A 15,970-nucleotide genomic window follows, 5' to 3' on the forward strand; every position below is an offset into this window, starting at 1 on the left:
TGTTGAGGTAGACTGGTCAAATCTGATTAACATGCTTATGAGCATGAATGTGTATTCAGGCCTGTATTAATGTTTTAGTTAGAAGTTAGAAGTTAAAAAATCTAATCAAGTGTTGAGATGATTCCAACTTGTACTGGTGAAGGAACAATAGACAGTAGTAAGATGATCTTTTGAATCTGTCTTCTTTCCATAAATAAACCTGTGACAATTTCAGTTTGTCAAAACCTTTAAAAAACAAACAAACTTGTTTTAAGAAAATGGAACTGATTGCCACTGCTCAATATCTTGTCCAAAGTCAATGTAGTTTAAAACATCAACAATAAATGTGAGGCTTTTATTGTCAGTTGCCCAGAAGGGGGTTTCCGTCCAGTCTCTCCATCCATCCTTAAAACTGGAGCAAAAGCACAAAATCTAATATTGAATATTGGATCAGTGCATATTTGTTCTTTCATTGCCCATAACTTCGAAAGCAATCAAATAAAACCACACTGATAAAGAGATTTGAGATTACTGGAGGGGATCAGCATTTTACAGCCACTGGTTTCAGTGTAAAAATGTACCGTAAATCTGATTTACAGTGCACACATTCAGGCTTCATTAGCTCATTTCCCAAATGAACTTTGTTACACGAGAAAAATATTTTCTCAAATATTGAAAAAAAGTGGCTGCAAGTCAGTCACACCCATCTCTCCGGATTTTGTCAAAAGAAATTATGGAAAATCTAGAAAATCACCAACGGAGGAAGAACAAGTGAGTGAGGAAGGAAAGTATGATAAATGAAAAAGCAAATTACAACATTAAGTAATGTATCTTAAGATAAATATTTTCAGCAGTGTTTGGGTAACCGTTGAGATGTGTGTGTGTTGGAGAGCGTGTGTGTGCATGTGTGCGTGTGTGTGTGTGTGTGTGCAGGTGACAGCCAGCCAGACAGCCACTATTCAGCTGTGAAAAAGGTGCTGCTTATCAGCACACTGCAATAAAAACAGACAATGTGGCCATTCTTCTACAGTATGTATTTGTGTGTGTGTGTGTGTTTTTTTTTCTGTATAACCAGTCAGGGTTATACCACATGTATGTTTGATGGAACTGATTTTGTTTGAGGTCCCATTGAAGGAAAGTGAGCCAGCAGCAGCTTGTAGTCATCTATTTCCCGACATGGGTGTCTTTTGAGTGTGTAGGTGTGTGTGTGTGTGTATTTTGCCATATGTGTCACTGGTCCCTCATCAGGCCCTTATTAACTACATGAAGTGACCTTTGAGAAGGTGCTGATCGGCGTCTGTGGGGTCCCAGCCAAGTTTCTCCCCTGGCTCCTTTTTCACCTTCACTTTTTTTTTTTTTTGTCTTTCTCCACTGTAAGTTTACCGATTCACCACATCTCGCTTTATCAAAGCTGCTCATCATTTCTCCCCAAGCTCGATTTAGTCTACTGCATGAAAGCTGCTTCACCCCTGAAAGAGGGTTCAACACGTTCCAACACAATCCTTCTCCACTTCAGTGGAATTTGTATTTCTAACTCAGTGTTTATCGTTTTTGATCACTTACAGAAAATTTGTAGGTTTTGAAGTCTCCAATAAAGACATCTCCTGTCCAACATGCTTCTACCCATTATCCCTGTCCCCTCCCGTTTCTGTCATTCCACCGCCTAGAGCATGCACTATCTCCACAATCATTTGGAAATTGGTCATCGCTCTACTGGCGTTCACGCTTCAAACAGTCTCCAAAAATCTCCGCATTCCGGGAAATATGTGCGGAAGACAATAGACATTGTGCAGTGTCACAATTGATCCATCTTGATTTTGGAGAACAAAGATGCCAGATCTTTTTATGTTAGTGAATTAGTTCTGTGTGTGTCTTGATTAAGCTCTTTGTGCTTTTGATAAAGTTGGTCGGATACTTTGCAGCCTGCTGTCTGTCTGCGTCACCTCTTTACTCTTTAACATTTAATACTGGTGCTTTTGTAGCCAAGGATTTGTGTGAAGCTGAGAGCCCAGTGTGGATCCGGAAGATTCTGGCATTGCACGGAGTGCAGTTGAGGTTTCGCTTCTTTCTCCCCTTTGAAAGGAGAGATGAAGGTGCACGGCAGGTCACTTTCACAATTGTTTATGTTTCCTCATGTTTGTGGAAGAACTGCAACTTCTATCAGGTCCGTGTAACGGTGTTGCTCAACTTAATTTTCCACTTAAAAATCAGTTATAGAAAATTTTAAAAGTAGATTACATTGCCTACCAGTAAATCAGGTCAATGTAAAAATTGAGGTTTTCAACTTTAAATTTAATGGAAACAATTTGATCTGTCAAAACTGGAAAATGCACAATTCTGTGTGTAAGTGTTTTCTCAACCAAGCAAAAGTTTTACCCAGGTGATAAAGTCAGATTTTTTTTTTTTAAATGGATGAGTGTGGACTTTGTGGTTTGAATGTAGTGACAAAGAAATGGCACATGTCAAAGAGGTATTCTTTATAAAAATTTCAAATATATTTTATTCATTTACCTTTTTTGTAAAACAAAGATGTATTTCAGTAACAGAACTACTTACAGGTTAACTGATTAGCAAATATTGTCAAAGTTAAATTTTCATCTCATATTGCTACGGCAACAGTGAATTCAGGTGCTATGTCTGTACGTATGATTTCTGCTTTCATACCATAGAAGTTTAACTTTAACTGATGCAAATTTAAAAATGTAAGTACAAAAAAAGAGAAACATTTGAAGAGTGATAGTGAAAAATAGCGAGTACCAGAGACTTATCAACCCAACACTGTTGGTTCTGTCCAGAGTCTCTTTCTCTTTCTTTCTTTCTCTTTTATTCTCAACTTGTTTTCAGGAAGATGTCTTCTCTGCCTTGACCTCCTTCTCTCTCCAATTCAAAAAGCAAAAAATATTCAAGTTTCCCTCTTTCAGGCCGCAAAAAAAAAACAAAAAACGGTGCTGTAAAAAGTCAGTGGAAGCATCATCCAGTCCGCCAGTCTGTCTCGATCTGTCGGTCTTCTTTCCCAGCAGGGATAAAAGAAAAAAAAGCCCGGTTTGCTAATAATCTAGTATTCATCTGAATTACCTACTTTTTACATTATTAAAACATACAGTTAAGTAGATCATCTACATTTCTCTGCTTTGATGTTGTTCCTTGGAGCTCTGTGCCAGCGTGTGCACTGGCCCATTGCACAGCCCACATATGCTGTAGCGTATCATTTCTGTCAGCTCTTTATTTTATTTTTTTTACACAGAAGCAAACCCTGCATTCCCACTCAGCTCCCTTTCCATTCTGTCTGTCTATGATCATTACATTATCAAATATGATTTCCCTCCAAGAGTTTCCTCAAATCTGTAGTTTCCCATTTCTTAATGCTACTGTCTCATTCATGAAGTTGCTCTAAGATAGCATAGAAATGATTGGTTCTACTCTATCAGAAAAAGAAAGGAGAGTTGTTAAGGAGGATTCTACTAAATTGCAAACGTCTGTTTTTCTTCTTGATTGTTATAAATCTGTGGTTTCTCTGGGGCTTTTATTATTCACAGGGAGCTGCAGAACGTGCAGCTTTTCACCTCTCCAGCATTAAAATGTCTGATTCATCTAAGCAGATCAGAATGACCCCCTTTAACCACCTGATTCATGATGAAGCTGAGAAAATAAAAGCTTGACCACTCTGCAACGCCTTGTGGGACTATGTCGTGGGCTTGTAAAAGATTTTGCAGGGTTTCTGGGGTTCAGGGACGTATTAGTGGAACAAGAGTTAGGGTCTATGTGGAACAAGTTGGGGTGTGAAGAGCGGTTGTGGACTCTGCGAATGGCACAGCGAGCTGCATCACTGGAAGACGGTGTGGTAGGTGGGACACTGATGAGACTTCATGTACTTGATGGCGAACTTGAGCTCCTTGCTTTTCTTGTCCCACTTGTGAATGGACATGAGCAGCAGCTGTTGGTCCACTTTGCGGCCCATGATGAGGAAGTTGGAGCCCAGGCTGTCCAGTTGGGAGCATGGGCAGTTGGCGCCATTCTTGATGTACAGGGTCAGTTTCTTCAGGTCCTTCTTCCTTAGCACACCCTGCTTCAACACTTTCTTTTTCTTCTGTGCTGCGATCAGCTTTCGGTCACCCTTCTCCTTCTTCACCTCCTTAATTTTCATCTTGAGGGCTGAGGAAGAAGAGAGGAAGAGATATTTTAACTCTTTTATACGATATAAAACACTGATATTTACAGTCAATGTGTCACTCTGATTCCCCTGCTCCCCTCTACTTTGAGCAGCTGCGACATTTCTTCTTTCTGTTCTGTGCCAAAGTAGTAGCTATTTTACACCTCTCCTGGGTATCACAATTTAAACTGTCTGACAGTGTACAAAAACTGCTTCCTGTGTGTATGTTTGTGTGTCTGACTTGGGAAAAACCCATAAACAGTGAGGGGGACATGTTGTCGGAGTTACAACAAAAGCTAGCTTTAAGTCCTCTGCTGCATGCTCAAGTCAAACCACAAGTCCTCCTCAGCACTTTGCAAGTCAAGACTCAAGTCTTTCAAGTTCAAGTGCTGACCCTTTAATGACATGGCAGTTGAGGTTGTTTCATTGTGCCAGGTCTTTTTCCAGGTCAAAACTTGACTTGATTGTTTTTGTTTTCAAGTCTCAAATAAAATCAAGTCTTGTCTCAAGTCAGATCTGGCAGCAGTCAAACTCAGGTCAAGTTTTTAATCCTTATTTTTGTTCCTTTTTTTTATTCCTTTATCCACACAGTTGTGGATACAGAACACAACAGATAACCTCTGTGCACAGTTTTCAGTGTATGCAGAGTTTGGTTACAGCAAACTCAGGTCTGTCAACCTAATGAAGCACTGACTTGTATCTCCCGTCGAGATTTGTGTTTATAAGTTCATATTTTTAAATTTGAGAGATTAAAATTGAACTGCCAAGCATTTAAGAGCGGAATTCTCTGGGTGAACCTTTTGACAGGTGAAATCAATCATGAGCTGGGCGCAGGGTCGGTATGAAGCATTGCTATGTACCCAATCCTGTTGGAAGATCGCCATTTCACTCCTCGCCTGCTTGTCTACAGTTGCATAAACACCCCTCGGTACGCTCTGATACGTATACGGTACATGCGAAGTGATAGCATGTTCAAGAAGGAATGTGTGTGTTGAGTCGCCTTTCATCCACAGCCTGATTCACATCCAGCTCCTTCACTGAGGACGTGTTTATAGTGCTGCATCTGCGTGCCGACATACCTGAGAGCGTGTGTACTTTTGTGAATGAATGCATTCATGTATGTGTGTGTGTGTGTTCAGCAAAGATAGGAAGGATAAAATGATTTCCCTCTCTGCTTCAGGTATATTCAGTCATAAGTAATACAGTGGGGCCTGCTGTGCAGCCTGGCCAGTGTCCTTGTGACAAGCTGTGCCCATTATACGAAACTCACTTTCTTTAAAGTCAGCAGCGAGGGCGTAGAGGGAGGAGCAGATGGAAAGAGAAGGAGAGGGAGAAGTGTGCTGTCATTTTGAGCTAAAACAGGTTTTCTTTAAGCTAAAGCAAGCAACCTCCCCTACTGTACTGACCAGATGCAGGCTGTGTGTCCAGCCAGACTCTCGTCCCAGCCACTTTTCCTTCCTACTCTCGTTATCTTGGCCACGCTCCTGAATGGCACAACATCTAACGTGGAAATTCAAAATGCTCTCAGGGTGAATAGCGTCCGAACTGTGAAGATGAATAGACGACAACATTCGTGAAGCGTGAGATCAGATTGTTATTGGCTATCGCCCTATAGAACAACATTGTAGAGCCATTCTTGCCTTGATCTCCAAATCCATAAGTCATGGTTATCTTGACTTCTCTGCTCATCCTCATGTCTCATCAAGTCACGTACATTCATAGCCAATAAAATGTCTGACTCTCTGCTTTCACGTGTAATCATGTTTCATTCTAATGGACAGAAAGAATCTGCACTTTGCTGTCTGATCCCTTGTGTTAAAAGATTGAGATATAAAATCCTGCAATTAATCAGACAAATAAATATCTGTGATTTGGTAAAGTCATGATTAATTGTAGGAGGCGGGCCCACGTTTTGGCTGCGAAGACGTATTTTGCTGTTGTCCTTGGATGTGATGTGTTGAGTGTTTATTAATTTATGATTTATAATGGGTCACGTTCTGTATATTCAGGACAATCTGGAGGTGTGGATAATTGCCAGAAGATAGATTATGCAACTTGGTGTCCTTTAAACAGCAGAAACAATCCTCTGGTGAACACTACGGCAAAGAAATATGGTTTCAGCACTGTTCTGGCCACACTTCATTTTCAGTTCTCACTAATCTGCTCAGAAACATAAGCCATGTTCCTCGTGAGTCTTCCAAGGTTATATGTTTCTTTTTTTTTTTTTTTTGGTCGCAATTTCTAGTTCAGCGCTCAGAATCTTATGACCAGAGAAAACAGAGAGCTTGAAAAATAGTGGAGCAATAGTCCATGCAAGCAGAAATTCATCTGCCGTGAAGTACGATGGGCCAAAAGCCTTGATGAGCAGAAATAATGAAACAATTATGTTCTGGCTTTGTGTACAGGTCATTACTGCGGTGAAAGTGGACTGCTGGAAAGCGGAAAGTTTGGAAATTGGTGTTGAACGGACATTTGGGACTGGAAGCTGTTAAATTAATTTATCGGTTTATAAGAAGAAAAGGGTTATGCTAGAAGAGGGAATAATTAATGTGTCGTCTGCTTGTTCATGTCTGGGCTCATTTTGACCTTTTCTAAAAACTACTTGCCAAAATATGTGGTTTAATGGAAACAAAAGAAGATCAAAACTGAAACAATAAATTTAGATTGAAAAAATATATATATTTGAAAACCCAAAAAGCCCAAACCTTGTTATTTTTTATGTCCAACAAAGTGCCCTTTAACTGAAGTTGAAACTTCAGTGTATAATATTTTTAATGTTAGCTGGTGTTGCTTTTTTAAAAGCATAAGATTTTACACTGATTAAGAACTGTGCCAAATATTATAATGTTGATGGAACTGTGTGTGTGTGTGTGTATGAGGGATAGAGTTATTTTTAAGTTGTAGTCCTGCTATTACTTTTACTATCCTACACTATGTAGTGTACTGGCGGTACACAGTTGGACTTGAAATATAAACTATTGCTTTCAGTTTAATTTCCTCAAATTTAAAAACAAATTTTCTGATGTGTTAATGAAGGTGCCTTTAAATTGATTCTGCTGAGATAACTCATGAAACAGGCTTGTAACTCCTGATGAAGTCGGCTTGTCGGTTGACTCTGCTGTCTAGTCATTTTCAGACCAGCTTTGCACATGCTAACCTGCACCAGTTATAGCAAAGTAAAGTTGCAGCCACCTACAGGCAAAGAAGGCCTAAGCTGCTGCAGTTTTGCCACCCACAGGCAGTAACTGTGACAGCTGTACTTTTTTTCTGCTTAGGGCCCCACAAAGACAGATCGACTCTGCGGTAGATTAAACTGCCCTGTACTGTACCGTACACGTGTCATATATGCAGGTCTCACTCTTTTCAGTTGATGGTACTTACCGAAGTCACTAGCGCAGTAATGCTCCATGATGTTTTCTGCTTTCAGCTCGTTGTCACACGGAGGGCACACCTTCGGCACTGAGGGGAGAGAAAAAATAATTACTACACCGAATCACGTTTCATTTGGTGCTATTAGTCCAGATTAGCTAATATCTAACGGCTGAGTTGAGGTCATTGTTAGTCAAGTGCAGTCAGCAAAACCAAAGCCGTGTCAGTATGAAATCGTTAAGCCCTGACCACTTTTGAAGCACTTATTTGCAGCCCCCCTCCTCTTGTCAGAGGCTATTTGCTGTGGCGCGAATATATAGTCCAGCAGGCTGACTGATGTTTGCCCTGCAATTACACTGGAGAAAATGTTTTTATTCTGGCTGTTGTATATTTTGGTGGTGCACGCGTGGTCTTGGCCGTGCAGAAAGGTAAACGCTGCAGCAGGAGCAGCTGAACATGGTGAAAAGTGATTCAGTACACAGACACAGCCAGCATTTAGGCCACACAGCAACCGCACATTGTGAAACAGCAAGGGGAAACCAAAGCAACAAGTTCGGTTTATTTTTAACTCTAAATTTATGGTCATGCTTGCTTTGCTCAAGAGCATGTTTAGCCTCACTAGCTTTTGATTTAGGACTTTGTTGTTATTGTGTACCTACGCAGTGGAGATACAACATCTCTGCTTGTTTGTTTTTACTCTTTTATGAATTCATTATAAAACTGTTAGAATGTGCTTGGAAATGATTCATTTCAAAATGATTATTATCGTGGCATTTTGCACAAATCTCCTTTCTCATTTTATCACCCATGCTACTTACAAAATTTTCCTTTAAAGCCCTCAATCTCTTCAATCTTACAATTCTTTCTCAGACACACACGCAGACATTCTGCATTCATACTACCTTGCAATTTTCTCCAGGGGCTCTTCAATATAAAACTTTATTATGACAATTACTGCATAAACTCCATGTAATCCGGGAGGGACTGGCTATACACATCTAATATCAGTCCACTCATCCACAAAACAGCCTTGGGCCAAGTGAGAGAACAAGGTATAATATTAGAAAAGGTCAGCAAGAGAAGGATGTGGTATAGACATCTTCCCCACACCATATATATATACACACCTACAGGGTTGAGAAATATGAGTATGACTTTCTCTTTTCCTCTGTCTCACACTTATAAACACACAACCGTGCAAACACATACACAGAACTATCCTAGCCCAGACCAGCCCGTGGGTTAAAAGTCAGGGTTCAAAGGTTATCACCCCAGCCCAAACCTAAGCGTCTGGGCAGATAATGAGAGGGAGGGGGGTCAAAGTTTAGCATGCTTTGCTGCTCGGGTCGTGGGGAGGTGAACCCCCTAACCACCGCCGAGCTCGTGGATGTGTATGCACGCTCGTATGTGTGCGTCGGAGGGAGTTGAACCATGTTATTGTAGAATTACTGCCAGTTTTCTCCTCTGAGGGTTCCCATGCTTTCACAGGCGGGAGACCTGCGAGGCCTACGGGGTCAGGCCTCTAATTGTCTGGTGCTGACACGAAGACTGGGACGAGAGCACAGAAACACACACACGCTAACACTCATATACACACACACACACAGATCAAGAGACACCAAAACTCCTCTGGATTTGTCTGTTTTGAATGATTCCCTTGTAGCTGTTACATCTTATTCAGACTCCACAGGAATTCTTTCTGGTTTCACGGGGGTGGTATATTGGCAGGGGGCCCAGTTGTTCTGATGCCAGAGCATGTGTCAGGAAAGTGCAGTCCCTCCATGAAACTTAGTTGAGCTTGGACCGAAAAGCACCATTTGGATGCCGCGGAGAAATCAATTAAGCCACGACCGCCCTCATCACGTTCTGGCCTCTGTCAGGGGAATCACCGTCATGTTCTGATGGGAATCACTGCTGCGTGACTTGGTGTGGTTCTTTTTCCTGGACACATTTCTGCTCAGCAAATATTTTGACATTAGGTCATTAAATGTATTTTTGCCATCATTTCAAAGCAGCTTAGGAATTTTTTTTTTTTTTTTTGCACCATGCCATGTGATTAAATTGTGAAAACTACGTCCTTGCTCCTCGGTTGACTTTGGACTTGACTGCCGCTCGTACGCTGCTTTTCGTCATTTGAATGGTAGATTGTAGACTCAATTACAGAAACATTTAACGTTCCCAGTCACAGTGAAGAATGTTGTAATATTGTCTGAGGATGAGGAGTTTGGGAGTCAGTGATTGAGAACAAGTGGAGAAGAATGGTGGGAGCAGGGTGCGTAGGGAGGTGGTCTGTCGGACGCTGTTAATCTTCAAGCTGCAAGCTAGAGTGGAAATGACGTACGTACGGAAGGTTCCAGCAATTTAACTGCTCGACTCCTCTTAGTCATAGCTCTGAGGTTCATATCACTTTCTCCATTTCAGTCTCTTTCTTCTGCTGCATCTTGACCCTCTTGTCCCCATTCTCACTTTTTCTCTTCTCTTTTCACATAACCTGATTTAAATAGTGATGCTGATTGAAAATGAAATGCAACACAATTCCCTGAGTATTTGCAGACATTTCCTAATCTTGCTTGAGACCACTTCTGTTGTTAATGATAAAGAAGTCCTTTGCCAAATAATGACACAGTCTTGGAATAAAAGGATCCACAAAAAAGTGTCATTGTGCATCATTGTGAAATGATCTATCTAAAATAAATGACTTCCAAAAACATGGCAACGCAACGATGTTATCGTCATCGTTGTCATCATCATCATCATCATCATCATCATCATTTTGTTGCAATTAGTTGGTGCAATAGGAAATTGCTGTGTGCGTTTATTCAATTTTGTAGTTTCAACAGCATAAGTGATGGTTACCATTAAATGACTAGAACATCAAAAACGCATTTCCCGATCGCAGTTAATGCCTTAAAGACTCCATTTGTCATTCCGTGACATTCAAGAACCCTTCTCTTTCACTTCAAAAAATGTTTTTGGAAACACGAGTCGCATTTTATGTTGGCACTGTTTCATAAATTTGCTTTGAATCAATTTTACTGTCTTGGTTACAGGATGTGTGAGGTTATACACCTCATGTTCTCCTTCTCTGTCTCTGCCTCTTTCACACACACACACACACACACACACACACACACACACACACACACACACACACACACACACACATACACACACCTCTTCACACAAAAGATAACCAGATCTAACAATATCGTCATCCGATCCCCTGACATGTCTTGTACCTCATCCTTTCAGCCTGAGCATCACATCGATGTTTATGGGCAGAACGTTCCATTTAAAGTATGTGCGGGTCACTATCCCATGCCTCATTTGGGCCCTTTAAGTTACGAGCAGCAACACTTATGACATAAAACGGTACTGCCGGAGTTGAAATGCAGCGTGTGATTTATGTCGAAGGGCCTAACATCTGTTTAAATGCGGCATGCAGACAGACAGAGGAGGACTCAAACATGGCCCGCAGGCAGCCCCCGGGGCCCCTAAAACACAGCATGCTCCTTGCATCTGTAGGAATCCTATACAGAAGAGAAAATACATTCTCAAAAGGCCTAGGCAGTCTTCCATGCACAGACCATTGGATCACATTTTCCCTTTCATATAGCAGCCAGGGCCACATGAGTAGCGTCCATTGTGCTGCCGGGGACCTGACAGTGCTGCCTGTCTCCTTTAGCACGGTTGTAACTTACACTAGCCACATCAATGAGTACAGCGAGGACAGACAATATCTTTCACACCATGCAATTTCAACGACTTTCACTGGACAACGTGCGTATTGTCTTGAAGAGCATTTTCTGTGGAAACAGGTAATTTGAGTTATAAAGTTTACCCCGTGCACTAAAACAGAATCTTATCTACGTTTATCATACCTGTTGATTTACTGATGCTGACAGTAGATAAAGGTAATATCATTAAATCCATAAAGTGGAGCTGATGTGTGGCATTAACTGTGCTCGGCCTGACAGACTGAGCTCAGCTGGCCTTTTTTTTTTTTTTTTCCCTGGATACCTGGGCCCTCTTTTGTCAGCAGGCTGCTTGTCTTCTCTGGTCTAATATCTACAGACTTGTGTTTCACATAATCACACCCCATGGGCCCCTGTTACACACACACACACATACACAGGCACAAACCCCAGCACATCCACACACACACACACACACATACACATGCCAAGAATCATCCACACACGCAACATGAGCTCAGGTGCTGGTGGTGTTGCTCTCCGTTTTGGCTTTGACAGAGAGGTGGAAAGTGAATCTAACTCTGTACTGTTAGTTTCCACAGGAGCCCTCGAACCGTGCTATATCATGTAATTGCAGAATAGCTCAGATATCATCGGGACCTCCCGGACAAGGAGAGCAACAGGTAGAACAGCACTTAACTCCTGTGATTGATCTAACTCCCCAAGATCCACCTGGATTACCACAAGAGTCCTCTCTTGATCCTGTGTGAAGGGAAGCACCCATGTCCTTTGACACTGAGGGTTCCCGGGAAACTAACTTCTAAGGCGTTTTTGCTGAAATTCCTTTTTATTATTGCTGGCTGTGTTTGTGTATGTATATGTGCACGTTTCTGCATGTGTGTGTGTGTCTATGTGTTTTAGAGCCAAAAGCTTGTCCTCAGGATGGCCTCATCGGCACATCTGAGAATCTCTGGTTCTTAACAAAATGTCAGTGACTGAGCCTCCGGGCTAGAAGTGATATGGGTTCACTCTCAGTTTCAAACACGCACACACACCACACACACTTACGTAATTATACACTCAAATTTAATTTTTAAACTCAACCAATATTACAGTTTATTCTTTAAAAATTGAGTTCGACATTTGTCTCTTTTCTTCTTGCAAATAGCTTAATAACAGAGATCGCTCTGTATATCTGCACTGTTTTCTGTAATCTAGCCGCCTCTTATCATTATTCAGTTAGATAAGATCCACAAACAGTTGCCTCTTTGAGGAAGCGACACAAGAAGTTGGAAGTTTAAGCTGCCTTATTCTCAGGGAGCATGAAAAAGTATGAGTTATGGCTCCGCAAAGCCAAAATGTCACATAGTTGATACCAGTCCTACAGAAACAGAACAGCCATTTTCCCTAATGGAATAAGTCAGTGCTGTAATAATTCAACAGAGAATCCTGCAACTATTTTTTCACACTTTTATCAGGGTAAATGGTTGGATATCAGTATACTGTGAACAGTACTGATTAAAAAAGCTAACATATTTCTAACAACTTGTTAAGATTGACAATTAAAATGAATCTTTGGCATTATTGGCTTTTAGTTTTAGTGCTTTAGCAAATCTGTGTAATAAATAAGTTAAGGAAACTCCATATACCAAGTGAAATATTAACATGCAGAGACATTTCAAACTAAGTAGAAGAAAAACAGCAATGAACGGTTAAAGGTAAGACGTGGAATATAGGGGAACAGTTTTCTTTGAGTCCTTATTGAAAGCAGAGAGGCGGACACTTTTTATGCTGCAGGAAGCAGCTTTTCTCCTCCTCTATGCACTGTCTGCCTCTCTCTTTACTCTCCTGCTTCCCTCTCCTTTCACTCCTCTCCATTCGACTCTCTCAGAGACAATCAGACTTTAGCCATTCCCATTCTCTGCCTGCCTCTCTTGTCCTGTCATGTCGACTAATTAGCGGGAGCTCAGTAATTGGCCTTCTAGCTAATTGGCCTGCTGGCTGCCAGACCCAACAAAGGCTGAGCAGGCTGGGACACTGTGGGGACTGTCCCCCTCCACTGTCTAAATTCTCTCATCAACTCCCTCTCTCCCCCTCTCAGCATTGACTGCTTTTATTGAAGAGGCTGCTTAAGTAGTCGCAGTTCACACACACACACATGCACACACCTATTTCTCTATTTAGTTCCCACTCACCCTCTCACAGCTCACGCCTGGCCCATCTGTCCTCTTACTCATTGTCTGTGGAGAATTATATAATATTTTCCATTTTTTGTTTAATCAGATTTTTCTGAGAAACCCCAGTGTAGTCATTTTTCTTCTTATTTCATCCGTCTTGGGTTTATTTGTTTATTTATTGACTCTCAGCAGACCAGCTTGTGAGTTTCGGACATTCTCCATTCACTCAGTTGTCTGATTGATTGATTAGCTGTTGATGGATGTCTGCTGATAAAGGTGTGTGTGTGTGTATGCATGCTCGTGTGTGTCACCTTTTCAGTTAGGATGTGTTTAACATCACAGTGCGTGTATCTTAACTCAGTGAGCGATCTAGCTGCCGGAGTCTCTCAGTCTCCTGTGTCTCTCTCATTCTGTCTCCGTCCCTCCCTGAGGCATATGTAGATGGCAGGGAGCCACCCTCGACTGTCCACTTACCCAAGAACTTTCCCCTGTAGCCTCTTCTTGCTCCCGTCTCCCTCACTGACCTCCTCTGGGTAGTCTCTCACTTAAACTTTCATCTGTCATCATTGCAGTGCAGGGAAACCATATGAGCCTCCCAGCCGTTTTCAGGCTCTCACTGTTTCTGACTCTGCAGGCTCTTGAACGCTCATCTGTCTTAGTAATGTTGTTCGTGACATGAATCAAAGTCTTGGAATTTTTAGTGCAGAGACAAACTCATATTTTCCTCATTTTAGTTGTATTTTTTTTATTTCTGCAAGTCATAGTTTTCTTTTTTATGACAATTATTTTATTTTCTTCACCCAATGTATTATTTCAAATGCATGTTAATATACAGTATGTGCTCATATTGCTCACTAACATGCAAGTGATATAGTTCACAGTAAAAAAAAAATTACACACAACATGATTTAAGCACATTATTAAAAATTAGTACCGTATGTTTTTTGTGCTGGAAAGATTTTAAAGTTTTATGAAAGCTGGATTTATTGATTTATTAAACTTAAACTGACTGTAATGTGGTTACTGAGTGCGTTATGTAACACTGAATTTTGAGAGGACATTAAAATTAGAGGTTGTGCGAAATGTCAAGTTAACGTGTTGCCAAAAACACATTTTACCTACTGTAAGAGCCATAATTTTGACACTTTTAGGAGCCACACTGAAATATAATGTATTTACTGTATTAAGGACTATAAGATTGTGTGTGTGCTTGAATGAAGATATGTGTCAGAGTGGGCGCATGTGCACATAGCTGCCTTACCTGGTGGCTGGGTCGCATGGTTCCCAGTGAACTGCATGGGGATGCAGAGGTCGTTATCAATGGGGAACTTGTCGCAGGTCAGCATCTCAGGCCAGGGGAAGCCGTAGGTCTCCATCACCGGAGCACAACTGTCCCTCACAGCCTCACACAACGAGCGGCAGGGGTAGATGGGCCTGTCGAGGCACACTGGTGCAAACAGTGAGCACAGAAATACCTGGGTATCAGCATGGCACCGTTTGGCCAGGAGGGGCACCCAGCTGCCCGCCTGCTGCTTGACTTCTGGCATGGTCTCGTGGTCCAGGAGGTTGGGCAGCCTCATCCTCTTGTAGCCCACATTGTGGCACAGGCGCAGGTCAGCTGGTATGTCCTCACACTGGGGCTGCTTGGTGTAGAAGCGGCCATTGTGGAAGTTGTCCGACTGCCAGCTGTAGTAGTCGTACTCCTCTGCGGCCGAGACGGTGAGCAGGAGGAGGGAGAAGAGTGACAGGCCCAGTGCCAAGCTGAAGGAGCCCTGGGTTAATGCCCACCTGTGGCTCTTTTGTCCGTGTGCCATGCCTCTCTGAGCTCGGACCAACAATTCAAGAAGGATGTATCCAAAGTCTCCAAAGTAACTCAGTGACAACAAAATGCAGAGAGAAGAGAGGAATAAGTGGGGCAGGCGTACAAGCTGTAATCCCTTTTTTTTTTTCTCCTGAGTATGGACGCGGCGGATTGAAAACAAAAGTGTTTAATTCCCTTCTTCCCTGGAGAGTCAGCCCTCTACGCCTCCCTTAAACACCTCCCTGTGTGTGTGTGTATGTGTGCCTCAGGTAGTGGAGTGGGGAGGCAGCGGTCAAGGAAGGGTGAGCACACAAGTAGCAATGCTTATTTCTAACTGTCCCTGTTCACAGTTTCTCTCTCTCCTTCCCTCTCCTACTCATAGAACTGTCTCCAGCCCTCCCCTGCTCTCTGTCTATCAGTCTGTAGCTGTAATGAGGAGTACCTAGGTTTTAAGAGGCAGTGGTAGCTGCTCTCCGCTGCTGCCTGCCCCCTACCAGGCTCCCAGACCACTCACCTTCCTACTGGCCTCCCCTGGACTCACTCACAACAGCCTCAGCCAATCACAACCCTGGGGGGAGGATCCCACTGGCCTTCAGGACACTCCTCCTGCCCCTTATCCTCGACAAAACCCCTCCTCTAGAACAAGTTAACATGAGAAACACAGAGGAGTGAGAACAAACTATGGCAGGTTTCTCTAGCTGTACTTATGTGTTCATCTCTAATATGCACAAGGTTCTTTGGTTAGAAACACACCAAGTGCACATCAACATCCTCTTAAGTCATGCTGCTTTTGTGCATT

At 42.2% G+C, this 15,970-nt stretch overlaps 1 protein-coding gene across 1 annotated transcript; it reads right to left on the reverse strand.

Moving 5' to 3' along the window:
• Positions 1-2,450: 2,450 nt before the first annotated feature.
• sfrp5 (secreted frizzled-related protein 5) lies at positions 2,451-15,615 on the reverse strand. Its single transcript, XM_041050590.1, has 3 exons — positions 14,632-15,615; positions 7,511-7,588; positions 2,451-4,131 (listed from the first exon to the last, which is right to left on the reverse strand). Exons 1-3 carry the CDS (start codon positions 15,182-15,184, stop codon positions 3,803-3,805), a joined length of 960 nt encoding a protein of 319 aa, XP_040906524.1. The 5' UTR covers positions 15,185-15,615; the 3' UTR covers positions 2,451-3,802.
• Positions 15,616-15,970: the final 355 nt, after the last annotated feature.

This window comes from Toxotes jaculatrix, chromosome 11, assembly GCF_017976425.1.
Source record: "Toxotes jaculatrix isolate fToxJac2 chromosome 11, fToxJac2.pri, whole genome shotgun sequence".
Taxonomy (NCBI): Eukaryota; Metazoa; Chordata; class Actinopteri; family Toxotidae; genus Toxotes; species Toxotes jaculatrix.

Coding starts and splice junctions, on each gene's coding strand:
- sfrp5 (XM_041050590.1), bottom strand. CDS start 15,184: ATGGCACACGGACAAAAGAGCCACAGGTGGGCATTAACCCAGGGCTCC. Junction 7,589..14,631: donor CCATGCGACCCAGCCACCAG/GTAAGGCAGCTA, acceptor CTCTCCCCTCAG/TGCCGAAGGTGTGCCCTCCG. Junction 4,132..7,510: donor TTACTGCGCTAGTGACTTCG/GTAAGTACCATC, acceptor CTTCTTCCTCAG/CCCTCAAGATGAAAATTAAG.